This window comes from Ornithodoros turicata, unplaced genomic scaffold, assembly GCF_037126465.1.
Source record: "Ornithodoros turicata isolate Travis unplaced genomic scaffold, ASM3712646v1 Chromosome37, whole genome shotgun sequence".
Taxonomy (NCBI): domain Eukaryota; kingdom Metazoa; phylum Arthropoda; class Arachnida; order Ixodida; family Argasidae; genus Ornithodoros; species Ornithodoros turicata.
The window spans coordinates 456,339-481,529 of record NW_026999367.1 but is presented as its reverse complement, the minus strand read 5'-3'; the positions used below and the strand labels follow the sequence as shown (position 1 = coordinate 481,529).

At 46.1% G+C, this 25,191-nt stretch overlaps 1 protein-coding gene across 3 annotated transcripts in view; it reads left to right on the top strand.

Annotated features, from left to right (window-relative positions):
* Nucleotides 1-432, top strand: part of LOC135373986 (tissue factor pathway inhibitor-like) — a 42,654-nt gene extending 42,222 nt beyond the window's left edge. For all 3 annotated transcript variants that reach the window (XM_064607005.1, XM_064607003.1, XM_064607004.1), the window contains one exon: nt 256-432. In XM_064607005.1, coding sequence (XP_064463075.1) covers nt 256-341 — 86 coding nt within the window. In that variant the 3' untranslated portion in view covers nt 342-432. The remainder of the gene's footprint in view (nt 1-255) is intronic.
* Nucleotides 433-25,191: the final 24,759 nt, after the last annotated feature.

The window sequence follows — 25,191 nt, the reverse complement described above, 5'->3', positions numbered from 1 at the left end:
CGTAGTGCGCGGGTTTTAGGTGATTCATATCACATACCGGCGATTTGCCGCATGACCAGTGACCGGTGACATTTTGCGTTCAAGGATAAATAGTATCTTAATTGCATTTCAAATACTTTTTGAAGTATTTCGTACTCTATCTTAATTACTTTAATTTTTACGTATTTATGCTCTGTCTTAATTTCATTCTAACGTCAGTATTTATTATCTTATCTGAAATACATTTTTGAGTATCTTGTGCATGTCTGATTACAGCCGAAAGAGGCTGGTTCGACCCGCCAAAGAAGATTCCAATTGGAAATGGTCTGTGTGCTTATCTACAAATAATAATACCGTGTTAGCAGAAGAGTCTGCAACGGTAGGTGTGCTAGCTACTTTTTGTCTCCCCCTCTGTAACAACAACATAAATAAATGAATGGATGATGATGATGATGATGATGTGGCATGTTTCTCTGCCATGGAGAAAGGAAACAAAAGGAGCGGTTCTTCGCCCCAGGCAGAGCCGTATATTAAAAGGGAGTCTGGCCATTAATGGGTCATGCCTATACCTGAAGCTCCACCCACTTTTTCAGCTTTCCGACCAATGGAGTCTTGGAATATGGGGCGCTATCAATCAACCTATCCTCACTATTTGTCCCCGTATCCAACATGGACAGCGCCATTTTGGGTGGCAATTGGATTGGATGGGATTGAAATGGATACCTCTCGCAATCTGCAAAACTAGTGGAGTTTTGCTGCAAATATGATGAACGCCACCTAGGGAGCGTAAGGCACGTCGGGAATTGTCGTCTGCTTCCGTCGTTGTACCGCTGCCGGCAGAACCACCTGCTGGGACACATTCTGTCGTCGGTATGATTTTTAAGCTAATCTACATGAATGGCTTGAATATAAAAGGCAAGAATGTTTATATCCATGAAATCCAGCAATTAAATATAAGAATGTACAGGACAGTGCCGTTTTCGTTACGATTTCGTTGTGATCGCCGCGATCGCAGTGTTCACTAGGCCTAACACCGGCGACAACACGCATTCTTTTCGGTTAGATATCAATGGATGAGCGTAAGTTGAAACTGATTTCCGAGAAATGTATATGAGGATGTGCATTTGCAGCGTAAAATCAGAGTAGCCTGTGAAAATTTTTCGTCACCAAATCCCCGCTTCACTGTGTTTGTTTTCGTCGCCATTTTGGGTGGCAGTATCATGTCATGGCGACCCCTTTGGTAAAACGTAAACCAATCAGAGGAGCGACACTGTGATTGACAGGTCGGGCCTCTTTTTGTGACTCCTCCCAATGGCCAGACTCCCTTTTAATATACGGCTCTGGCCCCAGGCTAGCGTAGCCGCCCACTATCGGTCGCTCGAGTCAAAATCGCCATTGCTTCCTGTCCACCATGTGACCCACTCTAATGTTTTGGTTTTGCAAGGCATTGTTTCTCGCACTGCTCTCTGCATGATTTTGCTTTTTTAAAGTAATTTATTGTGAAAATGTGAGCACTATCGTGGAAACGACGTGTGGTTACGTGTTCCTGTCCCGGCTGCAGCTCCCGTTGAACTGAAAGCAGCTCTCTCAAGGGAACGCGTTTTGTTCGTAAGTACACGGTCAGTTGTTTTCGTCGCCAGTGTGTGTTCGAGTCATCTTGAATTGTTCATTTGGTACCTCAAACTGTGCCACAGAGTCATTTCATACCTTCTGTTGTTGTGCAAATCTGATTAATAGTGTTCTTAGCACGGCATTCTTTACCACTCAATCAAGGAACGTACATACGTTGGAAGTAACCGTTGCCACATGTGATGTTTCCGGTCCCGCGTACGCCTTCTGCGTTCTGCACACTGTGACTGTTCTTCTGATAGAACAGCAAACATTCGAACACATAGAAATAAAGTGCAAGCACGCATTCAACGTAATACTGCCATCTGAACTGTGACACAATTACAGCTCGCGTCGTCTGCTCTGCTGGCGCCATGCTGTCTAGAGGGTCACGTGGCTGGTCACGTGGTAGACAGGAGCATCCCAGAATGCTACGCTCGTCCCGATGAAAACTCTCTGAGGTGTCGCTCCTTGCGTTTCCTTCCTCCATGTTCTCTGCGCTGAGTACAGGACCCATTCAAAAAAGGTTCACATGAAAGGATGAAGTGGGAATGAAAACAAAAGAAATCCCTACAGTTATTGAGCGCCAAGTATATACAGCGCCAAGTGTACGGTACTGATGTGCTTGGTTAATCCATGGGCCGAGAAGTTTCCAGATGTGGAATGGCCTCTAATCCAGCAGTTCAAGTTCCGTCGCTCACATATGTACTGACTATACAGTCATCTATAACGTGTCGGATTGTTGCCGGGAAACCACAGTTGTGCTTGCCGGTACTTCAACAAAAGCAACTTGAGATCCGGTAGCTTCGTACGCAGACCACGCGCATTCCTCTGAGGGAGGGGGATATGTTTATTACCAAAAGAAAAGGCAGGCAAAAAGGAAAGGTCAGCCAGGCAGAAGCCGACTTGCTATTCCTTGAAAAAAAAACAGAAAATGAAAAAGACGGCAGCGGCATATGGGCGGCATGAGGAGGCATTCCACTGGACGATGGCAGCCCGCTTATACATATGGTCCACGACCCGCGGTCAGAAACCTTTTCAGAAGCGAGTAAGGCCTGGACATCCTGGAGCCCAGCGGAGTCCGGGTGCGCCGCTAAGATGGCCTTGAAGACGGCTAGAATCAGGGGGACAAGGGGACCAGCACAGCTGCCGGGGCACCACCCGCGGGAGGTGCCCCCCCCCCTGCCTCCCCCTCCTCAGGCGCGGAGGGAGCGGTGTGCTTGTATGTGTACCAATTTGTGGAACCGCAGCGGCCCTCTCGACAACTAGAAGTATACGCCGCCCCTGAGTGCATAAGCTATGGTGGCTAGATATCGTATGCCTGGTGTAAGAGGCGCGCGCCTTGAGGCAGGACGGACGCGGAAGACGGCGACAGGTGGCGCGCCAATGCGTAGGTATGCCAACCTCTGGCGAAGTTGCAGTGGAAAACCTGCTGCAGAGCAGCGCATGCACGAGTAATTCTTGGCAGGAACGACAGCATCATACTTTGGTGAAAATATTATGACAAAATAAGCACGCTGCCTTCACCCTGACTCGAATTAAGCTCTTGTTTTGTTATCCGTTTCACTTGTAATCATGAATGAGATGTGCAGCGAAGGATTCTTTTTCTGGGAGGGAGGTGTCATGGAAGTCGTCGCATACCGCTTACCATTAATATAGAACACTACTCTATATGGTGTATTCTCTTTTTTGGTTTCAGTTTATGGGGTAAGGGTTCTTGCATCTAACTTAGTTCGTAACAGCACGCGGGAGATCGTGAACACAGGATAGCGATTTCAGATGCGGTGCTGTCGTAACAAATATAGATATACATGCAGATATATCTTCGTTGTACAATGGCTATTCAATGACAAACCGAGACCACGTAATTTATTGTGCGCTACACGCATATACCCGCACATGAACAAGACCCGTATACAACTTCAATCAGAGACAAAGACTGCAGCGGGCAACAAACAGCAACATTTTGGCAACTCTGACGGCATGACGTCGTCCCCTCGTCTGTGGTTAACGTTAATAAACGTCATTTTTTATTTCATTTTTTTCTGCTATCTCGCAGTCCTCATCTAATTTATTTCGCTTCTGTCCTCCCTTTCGTGGTTCACAGCATTGTTTTTCTACAATGTATACGTTATATTGGACACTACTATAATGAACATAACATATAAAATACTGTTCTTCAAATCAAATGAACATCCATACGAACTAGTTTCATTGTAGTTTCGCTTCCTTAATAAGTTTACACTTTTTACTACGTTCAGCCGAGCGCGTTTTTTGCCCTTCAATTAGAAGTGCATTCTTGTTAGAGCATAGAATATGACTATATGACTATATTCATTGCTAAGTAGTCACATCCAACACGTCCCACCGGCTTTTAGCCTCGGCCTTTCTCGCTTCACGCGATCCAGGCTCTTCTCCCATTTCTTGAAGAGGTCGAGATCATCTGGCGCACCGAACAAACCATACCTTTTTTCACACGCAGGGTTTAAAAAGAATCCTCTCCAGTGAGCGTTTCTGGATAAACTCTGGATATTTTTTGAGAACATATACAAGGATAGAAACGTGCAACGTGCTAGAAACGAGAGTAACAAATGTGCAAAGAAACAAATGCAAACAAGTGCAAACAAATGTGCTTTGCTGTTCTTGATTTCGGGTGACCTCTCAGTTTTTGTTTACGAAACTACCTGTCCAATCATTGCATCAGTTTCCATTGTTTTTTGAAAAGTTGAGTTCCATGCACGCGTGATTGAATGGCGTGGATCCTATACGAGCCTGTATTAGCCGTCGTGTTTCAGCGCACCTTAGTTACAGTACCTACAGAAAGCGGAAGAAAGTCTCTCCCTGAATGCGCAGAAAACGGGAAAAAGTTTAATCTGAAAACTTAAACAATTAGTTGAAAAGTTACAAAGTTAAAACGGTTAAAAGCTATTGCTGCGCGTACCTGGGATTTTGTATGTAGCCAACACTACAAGAAAATAAACAGGGACTTTTCGGTGTGGCATTGAATTGAGAATGTCTTTCTCATCACTTCTGGAGAAAATCTCTAAAACATCCGGATAAAATTGTGTGGATAAAATCCGAAGAATCTAGTGGATAAAATCTACACGGATTAAATCCAAACAACCCTGCTCACAAGTGCGGTAACCAGTGTTGCATCTCACGGCAAAACAAGTTTTTTCGCGTTGCTTTTTCTTCACTGGTAGGGTTGATGCTCTCACGGTATCAGTCATCAGTCACCGCCGCCAAAGGAGCACGCTGAATCACTCAATATATATATATATATATATATATATATATATATAAGTTGAAATAAACGAATGCGGTTGACCACGAAAAATAAAGGTATTCAATAAAGATCAGAAGTGGAGACGGTGCTTCTACAGGATAAGGAATAAAAGGGGGACTTTATTAAAAACTAAGAGGGGGTATTCGACGTTTCGACAGCAGCGCTGTCTTCAACAGGAATGGGATACTATGGTGACGCAAGACAATTGCAAAGAATGAGAGGGGAATATGTACAAGGAGAGAGGGCAGCACACGTGCTTTGTCAAACAAAGGTAAACGGGTACAATGAATCATAGGCAGTCAAGTTCTTCGCCGGAGGGCAATGATTTCCTGGGGTGACCAACTGGGGAGTCTGAAAGAGATACAAAAGAGTGTATGTATTCTGAGAGAATTAGGAATTTAGGTTGCGAACTGTTGAGAGGACGCCGGGGTCCTCGTTGATCTGGCTTTTAAATTTGTAGATCAGGAACGATTCTCTTTGTTCTCTAAGGCGTTGGGATGGAAAACCCGATTGCAGAACGAAAATGGTTATGTCGTTAATTGAGTGGCCGGGTTTACTAAAATGTCGAGACACTGGCAGATTAGGTTTCTTTGATACGTCGAACCTGTGGTTGTTGAATCGGATTCGGAAGGATGTAGCTGTTTGACCGATATATTGGGCCTTGCACTCATTACATTGAAGAAGATAAAGGACGTTAGAAGAGTTGCTGTTAAATAGACCATTAATTTTTGTGCGATAGTTAGAATTTGTGCTTTCTACTCTGGTAGCAGTTTGCATTAATTTACAGATCTGGCATCTGCGTCCGTCCGTTGCATGGTTGACAACCGTTGTGTTCCGAGGACTTGTTTAACTTAGCGTTCACAAGTCTGTCTTGGATGTTCCTTGCTCGACGATAAGTAACGCGGGGTGGTTCCGGAAACACCTGACTCATGCGATCATATTGGGTGAGGATTGCATAGTGCCGTTTAAGTATGCGGTTTACGTCCGGGGCATAACCGTTGAAGCTAATAGTGAGGTTTACCGAAGAATTCTTATCGGCTCGGGGCTGTGTTTGGAATAGGTTCTCTCGATCGGTTGATCTAGCTCTGGCTATGGCATCTTTTACGACCTGATTAGGATATTTTCTATCTGCGAAAGTTTCTTCAAGGCTCTCAAGATGATTGTCTAGTTCATCATCGTTAGAACATATTCTCCGGTAACGCAGCGCTTGACTATAAGGGATAGCTAGCTTAGTGTGCCTGGGGTGGCAACTCTGGAACGATAGATATTGTTGGGAGTCGGTAGGCTTGCGATACAGACTGGTGGTTATGATTCCATTATGTAGTTTAACTTCCACATCCAGAAAATTAACAGCTGAGGAGGGGTAATTGAATGTAAATTCAATACTGGGATGTACTTGGTTAAAGTCGTTAACAAACAACTGAAGGTCGCATTCGGAGTGGGGCCAAATAATGAATATATCATCTAGGAATCGCTTATATAGGAGTGGCTTCAGTGCACAATTTCTGAGGAACGGTTCTTCCAAGGATGCCATGAAGGACCCTAGGCCTGGTAGATTTTACATGCTCCCCAAGATACATAAGCCGGGTAACCCCGGAAGACCGATTGTTTCCTGTAATGGTACAGCCACTGAGAATCTTTCATCATTCGTGGATCATATCCTCAAGCCCATCCCGTCTAAATTCGACTCATACGTTAAGGATACCAACCATTTCCTTCAAGATATACGTAAAATAAACGTTCCTCCTAACTGTCTGTTAGCAACCCTAGATGTCACTTCCCTGTATACCAACATTCCTCACTCAGATGGAATAGCAGCAGCAGAGCGTGCATTTAAGAATCAACCCGATCAGGGTTATGATACGTCTGTCCTCACGGAGCTCCTGAATCTGATCCTAACATGCAATAACTTTGAATTCGACGACAAACACTACATACAGGTCAATGGTACAGCAATGGGAACAAAAATGGACCCTAACTATGCAAATATCTTCATGGCATCCTTGGAAGAACCGTTCCTCAGAAATTGTGCACTGAAGCCACTCCTATATAAGCGATTCCTAGATGATATATTCATTATTTGTCCCCACTCCGAATGCGACCTTCAGTTGTTTGTTAACGACTTTAACCAAGTACATTCCAGTATTGAATTTACATTCAATTACTCCTCCTCAGCTGTTAATTTTCTGGATGTGGAAGTTAAACTACATAATGGAATCATAACCACCAGTCTGTATCGCAAGCCCACCGACTCCCAACAATATCTATCGTTGCAGAGTTGCCACCCCAGGCACACTAAGCTAGCTATCCCTTATAATCAAGCGCTGCTTTACCGGAGAATATGTTCTAACGATGATGAACTAGACAATCATCTTGAGAGCCTTGAAGAAACTTTCGCAGATAGAAAATATCCTAATGAGGTCGTAAAAGATGCCATAGCCAGAGCTAGATCAACCGATCGAGAGAACCTATTCCAAACACAGCCCCGAGTCGATAAGAATTCTTCGGTAAACCTCACTATTAGCTTCAACGGTTATGCCCCGGACGTAAACCGCATACTTAAACGGCACTATGCAATCCTCACCCAATCTGATCGCATGAGTCAGGTGTTTCCGGAACCACCCCGCGTTACTTATCGTCGAGCAAGGAACATCCAAGACAGACTTGTGAACGCTAAGTTAAACAAGTCCTCGGAACACAACGGTTGTCAACCATGCAACGGACGCAGATGCCAGATCTGTAAATTAATGCAAGCTGCTGCCAGAGTAGAAAGCACAAATTGTAACTATCGCACAAAAATTAATGGTCTATTTAACTGCAACTCTTCTAACGTCCTTTATCTCCTTCAATGTAATGAGTGCAAGGCCCAATATATCGGTCAAACAGCTACATCCTTCCGAATCCGATTCAACAACCACAGGTCCGACGTATCAAAGAAACCTAATCTGCCAGTGTCTCGACATTTTAGTAAACCCGGCCACTCAATTAACGACATAGCCATTTTCGTTCTGCAATCGGGTTTTCCATCCCAACGCCTTAGAGAACAAAGAGAATCGTTCCTGATCTACAAATTTAAAAGCCCGATCAACGAGGACCCCGGCGTCCTCTCAACAGTTCGCAACCTAAATTCCTAATTCTCTCAGAATACATACACTCTTTTGTATCTCTTTCACTCTCCCCGGTTGGTCACCCCAGGAAATCATTGCCCTCCGGCGAAGAACTTGACTGCCTATGATTCATTGTACCCCTTTACCTTTGTTTGACAAAGCACGTGTGCTGCCCTCTCTCCTTGTACATATTCCCCTCTCATTCTTTGCAATTGTCTTGCGTCATCATAGTATCCCATTCCTGTTGAAGACAGCGCTGCTGTTGAAACGTCGAATACCCCCTCTTAGTTTTTAATAAAGTCCCCCTTTTATTCCTTATCCTGTAGAAGCACCGTCTCCACTTCTGATATATATATATATATATATATAAAGAGGGGGGAAAAGCCATTGAAAAAAAAATAAGTAAATAATGCTAGACGTGTTTGAATTTCAAACTTACAGATTAAAATGGCTTCTATGGCTGCACGTAGAGAAACAGATACTCATTGAACGATGCGACAGCACCAGAGGACACGTGTTTCGCCGTGTTTGCGGCTCGTCGGCCCTGGGTAGCTGCGCATCGTTCGAGATTGGCAAACCAGGGGTCACTCAGCGAGCGATATACACCTGGGAGGGTGACTAAGCACTCCTCAATGCCACAGTGCAAGCCAGTGAAATATAAAGAGGGGGGAAAAGCCATTGAAAAAAAAATAAGTAAATAATGCTAGACGTGTTTGGATTTCAAACTTACAGATTAAAATGGCTTCTATGGCTGCACGTAGAGAAACAGATACTCATTGAACGATGCGACAGCACCAGAGGACACGTGTTTCGCCGTGTTTGCGGCTCGTCGGCCCTGGGTAGCTGCGCATCGTTCGAGATTGGCAAACCAGGGGTCACTCAGCGAGCGATATACACCTGGGAGGGTGACTAAGCACTCCTCAATGCCACAGTGCAAGCCAGTGAAATATAAAGAGGGGGGAAAAGCCATTGAAAAAAAAATAAGTAAATAATGCTAGACGTGTTTGAATTTCAAACTTACAGATTAAAATGGCTTCTATGGCTGCACGTAGAGAAACAGATACTCATTGAACGATGCGACAGCACCAGAGGACACGTGTTTCGCCGTGTTTGCGGCTCGTCGGCCCTGGGTAGCTGCGCATCGTTCGAGATTGGCAAACCAGGGGTCACTCAGCGAGCGATATACACCTGGGAGGGTGACTAAGCACTCCTCAATGCCACAGTGCAAGCCAGTGAAATATAAAGAGGGGGGAAAAGCCATTGAAAAAAAAATAAGTAAATAATGCTAGACGTGTTTGAATTTCAAACTTACAGATTAAAATGGCTTCTATGGCTGCACGTAGAGAAACAGATACTCATTGAACGATGCGACAGCACCAGAGGACACGTGTTTCGCCGTGTTTGCGGCTCGTCGGCCCTGGGTAGCTGCGCATCGTTCGAGATTGGCAAACCAGGGGTCACTCAGCGAGCGATATACACCTGGGAGGGTGACTAAGCACTCCTCAATGCCACAGTGCAAGCCAGTGAAATATAAAGAGGGGGGAAAGCCATTGAAAAAAAAAATAAGTAAATAATGCTAGACGTGTTTGAATTTCAAACTTACAGATTAAAATGGCTTCTATGGCTGCACGTAGAGAAACAGATACTCATTGAACGATGCGACAGCACCAGAGGACACGTGTTTCGCCGTGTTTGCGGCTCGTCGGCCCTGGGTAGCTGCGCATCGTTCGAGATTGGCAAACCAGGGGTCACTCAGCGAGCGATATACACCTGGGAGGGTGACTAAGCTCGAACGATGCGCAGCTACCCAGGGCCGACGAGCCGCAAACACGGCGAAACACGTGTCCTCTGGTGCTGTCGCATCGTTCAATGAGTATCTGTTTCTCTACGTGCAGCCATAGAAGCCATTTTAATCTGTAAGTTTGAAATTCAAACACGTCTAGCATTATTTACTTATTTTTTTTTCAATGGCTTTTCCCCCCTCTTTATATTTCACTGGCTTGCACTGTGGCATTGAGGAGTGCTTAGTCACCCTCCCAGGTGTATATCGCTCGCTGAGTGACCCCTGGTTTGCCAATCTCGAACGATGCGCAGCTACCCAGGGCCGACGAGCCGCAAACACGGCGAAACACGTGTCCTCTGGTGCTGTCGCATCGTTCAATGAGTATCTGTTTCTCTACGTGCAGCCATAGAAGCCATTTTAATCTGTAAGTTTGAAATTCAAACACGTCTAGCATTATTTACTTATTTTTTTTTCAATGGCTTTTCCCCCCTCTTTATATTTCACTGGCTTGCACTGTGGCATTGAGGAGTGCTTAGTCACCCTCCCAGGTGTATATCGCTCGCTGAGTGACCCCTGGTTTGCCAATCTCGAACGATGCGCAGCTACCCAGGGCCGACGAGCCGCAAACACGGCGAAACACGTGTCCTCTGGTGCTGTCGCATCGTTCAATGAGTATCTGTTTCTCTACGTGCAGCCATAGAAGCCATTTTAATCTGTAAGTTTGAAATTCAAACACGTCTAGCATTATTTACTTATTTTTTTTTCAATGGCTTTTCCCCCTCTTTATATTTCACTGGCTTGCACTGTGGCATTGAGGAGTGCTTAGTCACCCTCCCAGGTGTATATCGCTCGCTGAGTGACCCCTGGTTTGCCAATCTCGAACGATGCGCAGCTACCCAGGGCCGACGAGCCGCAAACACGGCGAAACACGTGTCCTCTGGTGCTGTCGCATCGTTCAATGAGTATCTGTTTCTCTACGTGCAGCCATAGAAGCCATTTTAATCTGTAAGTTTGAAATTCAAACACGTCTAGCATTATTTACTTATTTTTTTTTCAATGGCTTTTCCCCCCTCTTTATATTTCACTGGCTTGCACTGTGGCATTGAGGAGTGCTTAGTCACCCTCCCAGGTGTATATCGCTCGCTGAGTGACCCCTGGTTTGCCAATCTCGAACGATGCGCAGCTACCCAGGGCCGACGAGCCGCAAACACGGCGAAACACGTGTCCTCTGGTGCTGTCGCATCGTTCAATGAGTATCTGTTTCTCTACGTGCAGCCATAGAAGCCATTTTAATCTGTAAGTTTGAAATTCAAACACGTCTAGCATTATTTACTTATTTTTTTTTCAATGGCTTTTCCCCCCTCTTTATATTTCACTGGCTTGCACTGTGGCATTGAGGAGTGCTTACTCACCCTCCCAGGTGTATATCGCTCGCTGAGTGACCCCTGGTTTGCCAATCTCGAACGATGCGCAGCTACCCAGGGCCGACGAGCCGCAAACACGGCGAAACACGTGTCCTCTGGTGCTGTCGCATCGTTCAATGAGTATCTGTTTCTCTACGTGCAGCCATAGAAGCCATTTTAATCTGTAAGTTTGAAATTCAAACACGTCTAGCATTATTTACTTATTTTTTTTCAATGGCTTTTCCCCCTCTTTATATTTCACTGGCTTGCACTGTGGCATTGAGGAGTGCTTAGTCACCCTCCCAGGTGTATATCGCTCGCTGAGTGACCCCTGGTTTGCCAATCTCGAACGATGCGCAGCTACCCAGGGCCGACGAGCCGCAAACACGGCGAAACACGTGTCCTCTGGTGCTGTCGCATCGTTCAATGAGTATCTGTTTCTCTACGTGCAGCCATAGAAGCCATTTTAATCTGTAAGTTTGAAATTCAAACACGTCTAGCATTATTTACTTATTTTTTTTCAATGGCTTTTCCCCCCTCTTTATATTTCACTGGCTTGCACTGTGGCATTGAGGAGTGCTTAGTCACCCTCCCAGGTGTATATCGCTCGCTGAGTGACCCCTGGTTTGCCAATCTCGAACGATGCGCAGCTACCCAGGGCCGACGAGCCGCAAACACGGCGAAACACGTGTCCTCTGGTGCTGTCGCATCGTTCAATGAGTATCTGTTTCTCTACGTGCAGCCATAGAAGCCATTTTAATCTGTAAGTTTGAAATTCAAACACGTCTAGCATTATTTACTTATTTTTTTTTCAATGGCTTTTCCCCCCTCTTTATATTTCACTGGCTTGCACTGTGGCATTGAGGAGTGCTTAGTCACCCTCCCAGGTGTATATCGCTCGCTGAGTGACCCCTGGTTTGCCAATCTCGAACGATGCGCAGCTACCCAGGGCCGACGAGCCGCAAACACGGCGAAACACGTGTCCTCTGGTGCTGTCGCATCGTTCAATGAGTATCTGTTTCTCTACGTGCAGCCATAGAAGCCATTTTAATCTGTAAGTTTGAAATTCAAACACGTCTAGCATTATTTACTTATTTTTTTTTCAATGGCTTTTCCCCCCTCTTTATATTTCACTGGCTTGCACTGTGGCATTGAGGAGTGCTTAGTCACCCTCCCAGGTGTATATCGCTCGCTGAGTGACCCCTGGTTTGCCAATCTCGAACGATGCGCAGCTACCCAGGGCCGACGAGCCGCAAACACGGCGAAACACGTGTCCTCTGGTGCTGTCGCATCGTTCAATGAGTATCTGTTTCTCTACGTGCAGCCATAGAAGCCATTTTAATCTGTAAGTTTGAAATTCAAACACGTCTAGCATTATTTACTTATTTTTTTTTCAATGGCTTTTCCCCCCTCTTTATATTTCACTGGCTTGCACTGTGGCATTGAGGAGTGCTTAGTCACCCTCCCAGGTGTATATCGCTCGCTGAGTGACCCCTGGTTTGCCAATCTCGAACGATGCGCAGCTACCCAGGGCCGACGAGCCGCAAACACGGCGAAACACGTGTCCTCTGGTGCTGTCGCATCGTTCAATGAGTATCTGTTTCTCTACGTGCAGCCATAGAAGCCATTTTAATCTGTAAGTTTGAAATTCAAACACGTCTAGCATTATTTACTTATTTTTTTTCAATGGCTTTTCCCCCCTCTTTATATTTCACTGGCTTGCACTGTGGCATTGAGGAGTGCTTAGTCACCCTCCCAGGTGTATATCGCTCGCTGAGTGACCCCTGGTTTGCCAATCTCGAACGATGCGCAGCTACCCAGGGCCGACGAGCCGCAAACACGGCGAAACACGTGTCCTCTGGTGCTGTCGCATCGTTCAATGAGTATCTGTTTCTCTACGTGCAGCCATAGAAGCCATTTTAATCTGTAAGTTTGAAATTCAAACACGTCTAGCATTATTTACTTATTTTTTTTTCAATGGCTTTTCCCCCCTCTTTATATTTCACTGGCTTGCACTGTGGCATTGAGGAGTGCTTAGTCACCCTCCCAGGTGTATATCGCTCGCTGAGTGACCCCTGGTTTGCCAATCTCGAACGATGCGCAGCTACCCAGGGCCGACGAGCCGCAAACACGGCGAAACACGTGTCCTCTGGTGCTGTCGCATCGTTCAATGAGTATCTGTTTCTCTACGTGCAGCCATAGAAGCCATTTTAATCTGTAAGTTTGAAATTCAAACACGTCTAGCATTATTTACTTATTTTTTTTTCAATGGCTTTTCCCCCCTCTTTATATTTCACTGGCTTGCACTGTGGCATTGAGGAGTGCTTAGTCACCCTCCCAGGTGTATATCGCTCGCTGAGTGACCCCTGGTTTGCCAATCTCGAACGATGCGCAGCTACCCAGGGCCGACGAGCCGCAAACACGGCGAAACACGTGTCCTCTGGTGCTGTCGCATCGTTCAATGAGTATCTGTTTCTCTACGTGCAGCCATAGAAGCCATTTTAATCTGTAAGTTTGAAATTCAAACACGTCTAGCATTATTTACTTATTTTTTTTTCAATGGCTTTTCCCCCCTCTTTATATTTCACTGGCTTGCACTGTGGCATTGAGGAGTGCTTAGTCACCCTCCCAGGTGTATATCGCTCGCTGAGTGACCCCTGGTTTGCCAATCTCGAACGATGCGCAGCTACCCAGGGCCGACGAGCCGCAAACACGGCGAAACACGTGTCCTCTGGTGCTGTCGCATCGTTCAATGAGTATCTGTTTCTCTACGTGCAGCCATAGAAGCCATTTTAATCTGTAAGTTTGAAATTCAAACACGTCTAGCATTATTTACTTTTTTTTTTTTCAATGGCTTTTCCCCCCTCTTTATATTTCACTGGCTTGCACTGTGGCATTGAGGAGTGCTTAGTCACCCTCCCAGGTGTATATCGCTCGCTGAGTGACCCCTGGTTTGCCAATCTCGAACGATGCGCAGCTACCCAGGGCCGACGAGCCGCAAACACGGCGAAACACGTGTCCTCTGGTGCTGTCGCATCGTTCAATGAGTATATGTTTCTCTACGTGGAGCCATAGAAGCCATTTTAATCTGTAAGTTTGAAATTCAAACACGTCTAGCATTATTTACTTATTTTTTTTCAATGGCTTTTCCCCCCTCTTTATATTTCACTGGCTTGCACTGTGGCATTGAGGAGTGCTTAGTCACCCTCCCAGGTGTATATCGCTCGCTGAGTGACCCCTGGTTTGCCAATCTCGAACGATGCGCAGCTACCCAGGGCCGACGAGCCGCAAACACGGCGAAACACGTGTCCTCTGGTGCTGTCGCATCGTTCAATGAGTATCTGTTTCTCTACGTGCAGCCATAGAAGCCATTTTAATCTGTAAGTTTGAAATTCAAACACGTCTAGCATTATTTACTTATTTTTTTTTTTCAATGGCTTTTCCCCCCTCTTTATATTTCACTGGCTTGCACTGTGGCATTGAGGAGTGCTTAGTCACCCTCCCAGGTGTATATCGCTCGCTGAGTGACCCCTGGTTTGCCAATCTCGAACGATGCGCAGCTACCCAGGGCCGACGAGCCGCAAACACGGCGAAACACGTGTCCTCTGGTGCTGTCGCATCGTTCAATGAGTATCTGTTTCTCTACGTGCAGCCATAGAAGCCATTTTAATCTGTAAGTTTGAAATTCAAACACGTCTAGCATTATTTACTTATTTTTTTTTTCAATGGCTTTTCCCCCCTCTTTATATTTCACTGGCTTGCACTGTGGCATTGAGGAGTGCTTAGTCACCCTCCCAGGTGTATATCGCTCGCTGAGTGACCCCTGGTTTGCCAATCTCGAACGATGCGCAGCTACCCAGGGCCGACGAGCCGCAAACACGGCGAAACACGTGTCCTCTGGTGCTGTCGCATCGTTCAATGAGTATCTGTTTCTCTACGTGCAGCCATAGAAGCCATTTTAATCTGTAAGTTTGAAATTCAAACACGTCTAGCATTATTTACTTATTTTTTTTTCAATGGCTTTTCCCCCCTCTTTATATTTCACTGGCTTGCACTGTGGCATTGAGGAGTGCTTAGTCACCCTCCCAGGTGTATATCGCTCGCTGAGTGACCCCTGGTTTGCCAATCTCGAACGATGCGCAGCTACCCAGGGCCGACGAGCCGCAAACACGGCGAAACACGTGTCCTCTGGTGCTGTCGCATCGTTCAATGAGTATCTGTTTCTCTACGTGCAGCCATAGAAGCCATTTTAATCTGTAAGTTTGAAATTCAAACACGTCTAGCATTATTTACTTATTTTTTTTTTCAATGGCTTTTCCCCCCCTCTTTATATTTCACTGGCTTGCACTGTGGCATTGAGGAGTGCTTAGTCACCCTCCCAGGTGTATATCGCTCGCTGAGTGACCCCTGGTTTGCCAATCTCGAACGATGCGCAGCTACCCAGGGCCGACGAGCCGCAAACACGGCGAAACACGTGTCCTCTGGTGCTGTCGCATCGTTCAATGAGTATCTGTTTCTCTACGTGCAGCCATAGAAGCCATTTTAATCTGTAAGTTTGAAATTCAAACACGTCTAGCATTATTTACTTATTTTTTTTTCAATGGCTTTTCCCCCCTCTTTATATTTCACTGGCTTGCACTGTGGCATTGAGGAGTGCTTAGTCACCCTCCCAGGTGTATATCGCTCGCTGAGTGACCCCTGGTTTGCCAATCTCGAACGATGCGCAGCTACCCAGGGCCGACGAGCCGCAAACACGGCGAAACACGTGTCCTCTGGTGCTGTCGCATCGTTCAATGAGTATCTGTTTCTCTACGTGCAGCCATAGAAGCCATTTTAATCTGTAAGTTTGAAATTCAAACACGTCTAGCATTATTTACTTATTTTTTTTCAATGGCTTTTCCCCCCTCTTTATATTTCACTGGCTTGCACTGTGGCATTGAGGAGTGCTTAGTCACCCTCCCAGGTGTATATCGCTCGCTGAGTGACCCCTGGTTTGCCAATCTCGAACGATGCGCAGCTACCCAGGGCCGACGAGCCGCAAACACGGCGAAACACGTGTCCTCTGGTGCTGTCGCATCGTTCAATGAGTATCTGTTTCTCTACGTGCAGCCATAGAAGCCATTTTAATCTGTAAGTTTGAAATTCAAACACGTCTAGCATTATTTACTTATTTTTTTTCAATGGCTTTTCCCCCCTCTTTATATTTCACTGGCTTGCACTGTGGCATTGAGGAGTGCTTAGTCACCCTCCCAGGTGTATATCGCTCGCTGAGTGACCCCTGGTTTGCCAATCTCGAACGATGCGCAGCTACCCAGGGCCGACGAGCCGCAAACACGGCGAAACACGTGTCCTCTGGTGCTGTCGCATCGTTCAATGAGTATCTATATATATATATATATATATATATATATACAGTCGACCCCTGTTTATCCGGACGCTGCCGTTCCCGGCAAAATCGTCCGGATACCGGGGCATCCGGATAAATGAAATGATCGAATAGAAGCGTCCTACAGAGCAATGTTTAATTAAAACACAGAAATCTCTCAATGACAGCTGTTACATAGTAGTGTAGGCACTCGCTTCCTGCAAACTTTTGCTAATTGCATAGAGTTGAGCCACGCTGTTGCGCTGCTCAAAGACTGTCGGAGCCTTGTTTCTCACCGGCGTCACGGCACCGTCTTGTTGCACATCATCGGAGGCAACAGCAGCAATCACACCGTCACCAGTAATAGCTGCACACGCGTCATCATCCTTATCAACGTCAACGTAGTCAGAAACCGCAGCATCATCTACGGCAGTCGCAGTGAGCCTCTGCATCAGGGATCGCAGCTCAGCTAGGGGAATGTCTTCGTCGGCCAACGGGCCGTAAGCAGCAGGACTTCGGGTTAGAGTTTTCCCCTCTAGAACCGGACAGTTGCTCGGGATATTTCCAAATGACTCGACTGGTCAACGTGACCGAACGCACACAAATAGAAAAGGGGTAATCGTTCATGGTTGCCTCCCCTACGGAGGAATGTAGGTCCCTGACGTGTGACGGGAATAACCCAAACACAGCGAAAAGGGTGACGAAGCGGGGTCAGCGTCTCCTCTTACTCATGGTAGTCCGGATATCTGAAGCTGAATTACAAGAATTTTCGACTTTCGTTACCTTGAATTCTTGTCCGAGTCCGGAAGCTGAAGTCCGGATAAACGAGAACAAAATACATGGAGGAAAATTCGTTCCCGTGTCTTTTGTCCGGATACCGCGGGATCCAGATAAATGAAGTCTGGATAAACGGGGGTCGACTGTATATATATAAATATAACCTTGCAATACGGAGACCAGCGCGCAACGAACAGCATGGAAGAGACGGAGCACGTAGCATACATCCGTAGAGCAGCGCTCCTAGCGGCCGTCTTCCGCGATTCTCCCGCTATGCCAAGGAGAAGGCTGCGGGCGATCGTCACACCAGGCATACATTATCTAGCCACCATAGCATAAGCCATGCCGCCGCCGCCGATGCAGAGGGATCGGCGTGACGCCGCTACCAATACCGCAAGAGCTGGACGGTGCAAGAACCCGTACACGTTCTTTGTATTGGCTAAATCCGAAATATAACTCTGCTTTTTCCGACAGTCGTTCATTCAGAGCATGCTGTGAATAATTTGTACCTAAAAGCTTCGAAAATTAATGCTTGAAAGACTATAAAACGCCGGCATCACGCCGCACTTTTACATAACACTTACAGAAGCGGGACGGGGGCGGAGTAGGGTCCGCCGATAGAAGCAGATTGGCGTGGCGCCGCGGACCGTCTTCGCGGACACAGACAGCGGAAAGCCGCATGCGGACCTCCTCAGTTGGAGCATCTTGGTTGCCGCCGCACAGTGCACTGCTTCATAGAGTGGGATCCCGAGCATATGTTGCACCATGTGGGCCAACGACAGTTGCTCCAGAGATGCCCAAAACGCTGGCAGTTATAACATTGGGTTGGGCCATTCAAGTCCCCATATTGAAACGTGTTCCTCTTTAGATGTACTCACGTAGTATTCCTCAGAACGGGGTTTACGACCACACGTGTCTCCATGCTACTAGGAATGCTACGCTTTCAGAAAAAAAAGAAGGTAGACCCTGTCAAAAATGCTGGTACGCCTTTATACCAGATGGATTATCGTCCTGTTATAACCTCCAGAAACCAAAAACACCAGCTTACCTGTAGTACCAGCTCAGCCGCCTGGTACCACTCATGTCAGCACATCTGATTAGCCTCCGGATGCCTGCTATACCAGTGTACCTGTAATACCAGCTTCTGACTGGTATCACCACATCAGTAATATTTCATACTGCGTCAGTGGATGACACAATAGTCCACATGCATCGTTTGTGTATTGTAGAGTGGAGATGGTGAGCACACATGTACACAGTTTACATAGGTTATTTGGAGGTTATAATATGGTTACATACCTATTGAAAAAAAGCGACATCAGGTCTGATGTGATCTGGGACACTGTCTTGATGCTAACATCACAGCCGCTCTGATGCTGATATTAACATGAGCTGATGTTGCCATCAAGACAATGTCCCAAATCACATGGGAGGTGATGTAAACATCAAAGCTGCACCTATGATGTTAACACTAGAGGTGTCCAGGCTGATGTTAACAATAGAGCTGCCCTGGCTGATGCTAACATGAGAGTTTTCTTGATGCGGATGTTGGCATGAGAGCTGCATTGACGCTGGTTATGGCAATCTTGAAAATGCTGCAGTCTTCTTGCTTTCTCAAATGTCCTGCAAAGAAAGCCCCTCATGGCTGCGGTAGATGAGTACCGACAATAACCCACACATGCAGCATGTAGTAGCAACGAATCACTTTATTCACCACACCGGAGTACGTACCTTTCAACGCATATCCGTTTATCATCAACACACCTGAGCGCTGAACATCTGGGGCACAAAATTGGTAATGGTCGGACGGTGAACAACAATGAAAAAGAACACACACCTATGTCCATATTTCCGGTCCAACTTGTCCTTCTTCCGCAAAAGCACATGTAAGCATTATCATGACGTGCAAGTGTCCCCACCACATTGAACACGGTGCTCGCGTCTGTCTTGCTCTTGCTGGAGGCCGCTGCGTGGTACACGCCCAGCCTGCAAGAAATATTCTAGAAAACACGAAAGCAGGATACTTATGTAGAGTAGTGTAGAGAAATATGACATACCCTCTGCACAAAATATACAGTCACTAACGGTTTCGCCTGGCGTTCTATGTTCCTGTCGTTTTGCAGATCGCCTGCAAATAGAGTACAACGAACAATGAGAATGCATGGCGCAGTCGAACAGATTACTTTACAGTTATATTAATTGCACACCTGAAATGGCAGGAATGCTGAAGGCGAAGGGCGATTTGGCTTCACATCCAGGGCAGCGTCTCCACTCTGACATTTCAAACGAGACTGGCTCGTCTGATCGCGGTTAGAAGAAACGCTTCCGCTTACGGACAGTTGTAACATCAGACGGGTTGCATTCAGACGGACGCTGCAGCAGCCGAAGCAAACGGAATAAAGTCGCGCATGCGCGACAGACACGACAGACAGCACTGGCTGGTGGCATGGAGAACACGGATGGACGCGCGAGCGCGGGCTAGCCTGTGCTGAAAGTTGAAACAGCCGCCGGCTCTAAAGCGAAACGCACCGCCTCGAAAATACTGTGACCACCGGCGTGCGAGCTCCGAAGATCTCTGATTGGCTGCGCAATATATGTATAAATATTTGGATGCTTATTTGTCTAAAAAACTGGCGTCAGTTTCCTTCGCGTTGATTGGGCGAGAGTCATTTGATTGAGGCGCGCGTATCCAACGGACGCCGCGGTCGAACGGAGGAGAAAGAAAAACGACAGAGGAGACATCGGGTCTGTCCGGCCACGCTTGTTCTCTCGGACTGCAACCATTGTGCGCGCTAGGAGTAGTTTGAGCCTCAAACTACTAATCTACACGCCACTAATCTAATCGCCACAATCTAAATCTAAAGCATTCAAAACCCTCAAACTTTGAGGGTTTTGAATGCTTTAGATTTAGATTGTGGCGAACTACTAATGTGAGAAAGGAATGGAACGGAATCATCACAACAGCGTGAAGACGAACATGACAGGGAATCCCTGCAACTCCAAAGGACGCAGAAATCGTCAGAGAGGAAGTCTGCACTCTTTGCGACGTACTGTAGGTGAACGGTAAGACAAGTTTGCTTACTTTTTTGTGACCGAAGGAAGCAATGCAGGTTTATCACGTTAAGTGTATTATGTACAACATTTACGAGTCACTCGGTACGTTAGCGGTGTTTCATTGTGCAGTGCATTGCCGTAACTTGTACGTTTCTGATATGCCGTTAATCAAATTATGTGTGGTTATGCGAGTTGCCCCTCATGTACGTCGCAGCCGTTCATTCACTGTGATCTACGAACATTTGTGACAAGTGCGCTTTGGTGTTCAAATACGAAATCAAGATCGACTGCCTATCATAGCAGTCATTTTCGTGCAGTTACGGATCATCAATAGATTTTTTTTTTTCAGTTCTCCCGCAGCCATGGGCAACAACGACGTACATAGCTCAGCATTGGCTTCTGAACTGCCCTTCGATGTCGAAGGACCTAAAGCTCCAGTGAAGCCTGTTACAAGACGTAAAAAGATATGTACTGTAGCTTTTTCGAGGCAGTTCCCGAGGACAAATAAACTTGATTTGTCATATACCATCGGCTTTTTGATTGTCTGCTTTGGGACAGCATGATCGTTGCTCTACAGCCTGCGTCGAAGACAAACCAAACGGACGAGGCTGGGGGGTAGGGGGGACGAGAGGAAAGACGAAAAACACGAGGGAGAGGAGGTTGAGAAAGGAGGTCGGTCTGCGCATGCGCACTGGGCCCCAGCTTTTTTCCCGCGCTGCACCTGAGACGCTGTGAGTGGCTCCCGTGAGTGGGGATCACGTGGTTTGGGCGCCCGCAATTTTCCCTGGACCGTTGCGTAAACGGCAGCTTCCGGCGGATGGTTCAAACGAGCATGGAGCCAACATCTCCGCGCAATGGCTAGCCTGACGAAATATGGCGACTGTAGAATCGTACTACCTCTTGAGATCGTGGCCGTTCCAGGATATTTCGGGAGATGGTGCTGTTTTCATAAGAACCACTGAATGTTGTGTTTGAAGCAAAATTGCAACCTGAGATTGGCCAAGCCTAAGCTATTAGTTAGTTATGATTGTCGACAGAGTGGCAGTGAAATCTGAGAACGAGAGAACGATGGAATAAAAAAAGTGCACTCACTGTGTTGCAGACCCTTTCTTTATCGTTTTCTTTTGTTTGTTTGTGATCAAAGAAAGCAAGGTTAAATGTTACAATGCAGAACGTGTGCAAATAAAAGGCACAGAAACGATTTCAGATTAAAGTTTATTGTACTTTACTAGTGTGAGCCGGTCCCTATACTATCTGGGCTCGGGTTGGCAATACATGTGTGCTGTGTCAAATGCGAAGGGAATGTTTACCTTTTACTTGAGATATTCCTACAGGACATGTTGCAACAAATATTACTTTGTATCAAGCACCTGCAACTGCCCAAACTGTGCTTGGATGATTAAGTTTGCTGAGACAGTAGCGAAAATTCATTACATAATATGGTATGGTGGAAAAATACATGGATAGCGACAACAATTTAACGAAAGAGGACGCTGGTATATCTCACATGTGCTGACATTTTTCCAACACCAGCACTGGTATGAACACATTGATCAGTTTCTGGTATGGCTGATGTTCCTAACAAGTAGCCAAACCAGGTGCATGTGCTGCTGGTATATGGTCATGGCAATGCTGATACTGCTACATCAGTTCCTAGCATGACTGGTGTTTCTGACAAGTTGTCAAATCAGGATGCAGGCACTGCTGACATATGGTCATGTCAGCATGTCTGTTGTCCTAGTGCGGTGCAAACCAGAAACTGCCATTTCTGGTGATAAGATTTATCAGCAAAAACAGAAAGTGGTATAGTCATACCAGTTCTGCCATAATTCCAAACAAGGCTTTTTCAACATAGGGCTTATATGCACGTCTCAAAGGAACACCGCGACAAATGGGACGCTCGTGCCATTGAAGGGACCTTGGTAGCAGGGTGTCGGAGCGAACCGAAAACCGGAACTGAAAACCGAAAAAAACCGCTATTTTGGTGCGAACCGGAACGGAATCGAAACCGTATACGTTTTTTTCGCTCAGGAGGGAAACCGAAAAATATATTTAACGGTTTTCGGTCCAAGAAAAAACATCGCCGGTTTGAACTACGGATAGGCGAATGAAACAGACGTCGTGTGCTCTGAAGTCATGTCACGGATACTATACGAGGGTTACGGTTACGGTGGAATGTATGTCGGTATACTATGACCCTCAGGCTCCCTTTGTAATGGTTTATCGTTCGCGCACTCACACAGACTTAGAGGTACATGTGACTCTCTAGCAATGTGCCGTAGTGTTCGTTTTAATTTGATCTCCCCAAACTCTCCTCAACTAAACAGCGACCCAAGAGGGCTGCATAACGGCTTCTTTATCGGTAATGTCGCGCAATGCGTCCCGTGTTTGAGAGCAGCTAAGTTGAATACATTTACGTATACGCGAGGGCAAGCCCGTGCGAAGTGGCAACTCTTTTGTGGACAGGACTCGAAGAAAATACGGAGCCGTCGAACGCGTTTCTGAGTGAAGGTGTTCCTCGATTTGCGTCGTACTCGTGCGGTGGTGCTTGCTGGCTAGACAGTAGCAACAGACATTCGGATGGGACGCGATCGCTCCAACCCAGCAAGAAAGTACAGGGTGTGTGGAGAAAAACGTGACCCGCATTTTTACATGTAACTCGTTGTCTACTTAGCCGAGGAACTTCCGGTGGCGCACGACGGCGTATTTATGCGTGCGAAAGCTACAAAAAAATCCTGAAAGCCATACTCAGTGTAAAACAGAGCCCGAAAACATGGGCTTCCATGCATTAGAATAGGGCGGTCATGACAGTGCATGGTAGTGCATTTCGGTCTCAGGAGAGTTATGTGTAGGCACCACTAGGAGTACTGCCGATGAGCGTCCAATGTGGGACATCGTTTCGATTTATGCACCGATAGCTCCCTTAGCGGTACTTGAACACATCTCTCCTACGTCCACCATGTTGCCCTTTCACATACACCCTGTTGTCCACCATGTTGCCCTATTCTGATGCACGGAAGCCGACGTTTCCGTTGTCCGTTTATTTTTTAAGCTGAGTATGGCTTCCACAATTTTTCTGCAGATTTCGAACGCATAAATGCGCCATCATGCGCCACCGGAAGTTCGTTAGTTAGGTTGACAAAAAAATACAAGAAAAAAAAAGCTGCAGTTCTAAATGCAGTTATCCTAAGGAACATTTAACTTTGTGTAATCTGCTTCCCCGTAAACACATTCCTCATGCTAACCCACTTTTTCGTGTCCAAAAAGCAGTACAAGGGCCGAGGTTGTTCACCCTTAACCGGTTTTGCCGCTCTGACACATAGTGACTACACATGCTGTACTTGTTAATCCCCCAACCCTTTGTCAAATAAAAATTGATGTCAAGTATTAAACATTTTGGCAAACGAATTAAAAAATAAGTAAATGACAGTTTTAATGATTTATTCCCGTCGAATGTGAACAAATTTTAACAGTGTATTATTGTTTGTATTCAACTGACCACTGTATAGGAGAAAGAGCAGTTTCAGTTTATTTACTTTTCGCCTATGTGCAAGTGAACCTAAATTTAGTTCTTGCAACAGACATGTAACCAAAGAAGTCATTCAAAACGTAGACAGGATAAGCAGGGCAGCAGATCTTTTTACTTTCTCTATTTCTTCTGATAGCGTACATGAGTAGTGATTCCAGAATGCAGATGCATACTCTAAGGTCGAACTAAGGTTTTACATGCTGTTAATTTAATATCTCTCGTTGTACCACGGCGAAATTTCGTTCTTATCACCCACAGACTTCGAGTGGCTTTGCACATATGACTATCCCGTTTCAGACCGTTCCCTTTAGATATGTCGCCAGCAATAAGAAGGGTGCCCAGAACAAGGATAGACTATCGGCTGCTCTCAACCTGGGGCAGCTTTCTTCAATATGTGTCCTACTGATTCGTAAATGACAAACGTCTGCAACCAACCAGAGGTCTCCCCTCTTCGGCTGCAAAAAGCAAAAAAGAAAAAAAAGAAGAAATAAAAAAAGCAGAGGACACTGATTGCCTGCTCCGTATGCTCGAGTCAAAAGTTACAGAAAACGTGGTGGGGACAACACAGTGCATGCAGCTTTGAATTCCCTCCGAACAAACGTCTTTCGAACAAACCGCGTCGATCAACCGGCTTTCGATCAAACGGCGTTCGACCAAGCGGCGTTCGATCAAACGCCTTCGATCAAACGGCGTTCGACCAAATGGGCGGACACCCATTTCGGATCCCAGCAATGAAAAGGGTGCCCAGAAGGAGCACAGACTATTGGCTGCTCCCAACGTGAAGACATTTTCTTCGGTATGTGTCCTGCAGCTACGGGGGATGCTTCCGAATTGTTTTATTCAATTCAATTCAGTTTTATTCAATTTTATTTCCTTTCGGATGGGAGAGAGTTAAAAGCGAGAAGGCTGTGCTGTTCGTGAATGACCAATAAAACCTTTCTGCAAATGACTAGTGGTCTCCCCTCTTTAGCTGAAAAAAAAGCAAGAAACAAACAAAAAAGGAGAGGACACTGATTGCCTCATGCTCCATATGTTCGAATCAAAAGTTACAGAAAAAGAGGTGCTAAGGACACGCTGCGAGCTTCGAATTCCCTTCTAAATAACGTCTTTCGAACAAACGGCGTCGATCAACCGGCTTTCGATCAAACGCCTTCTCCAAACAGCTTAGGATTTCGGAATAACTCCTTGAACTCAATCTTTATGTATAAATGGACAAGACGCGCGACGAGGTCTCGGAGCACGATTTCCGTCTCATAACGCTCTGATTATTACCCGGAAACTTCAGTACTATATTTTTAGA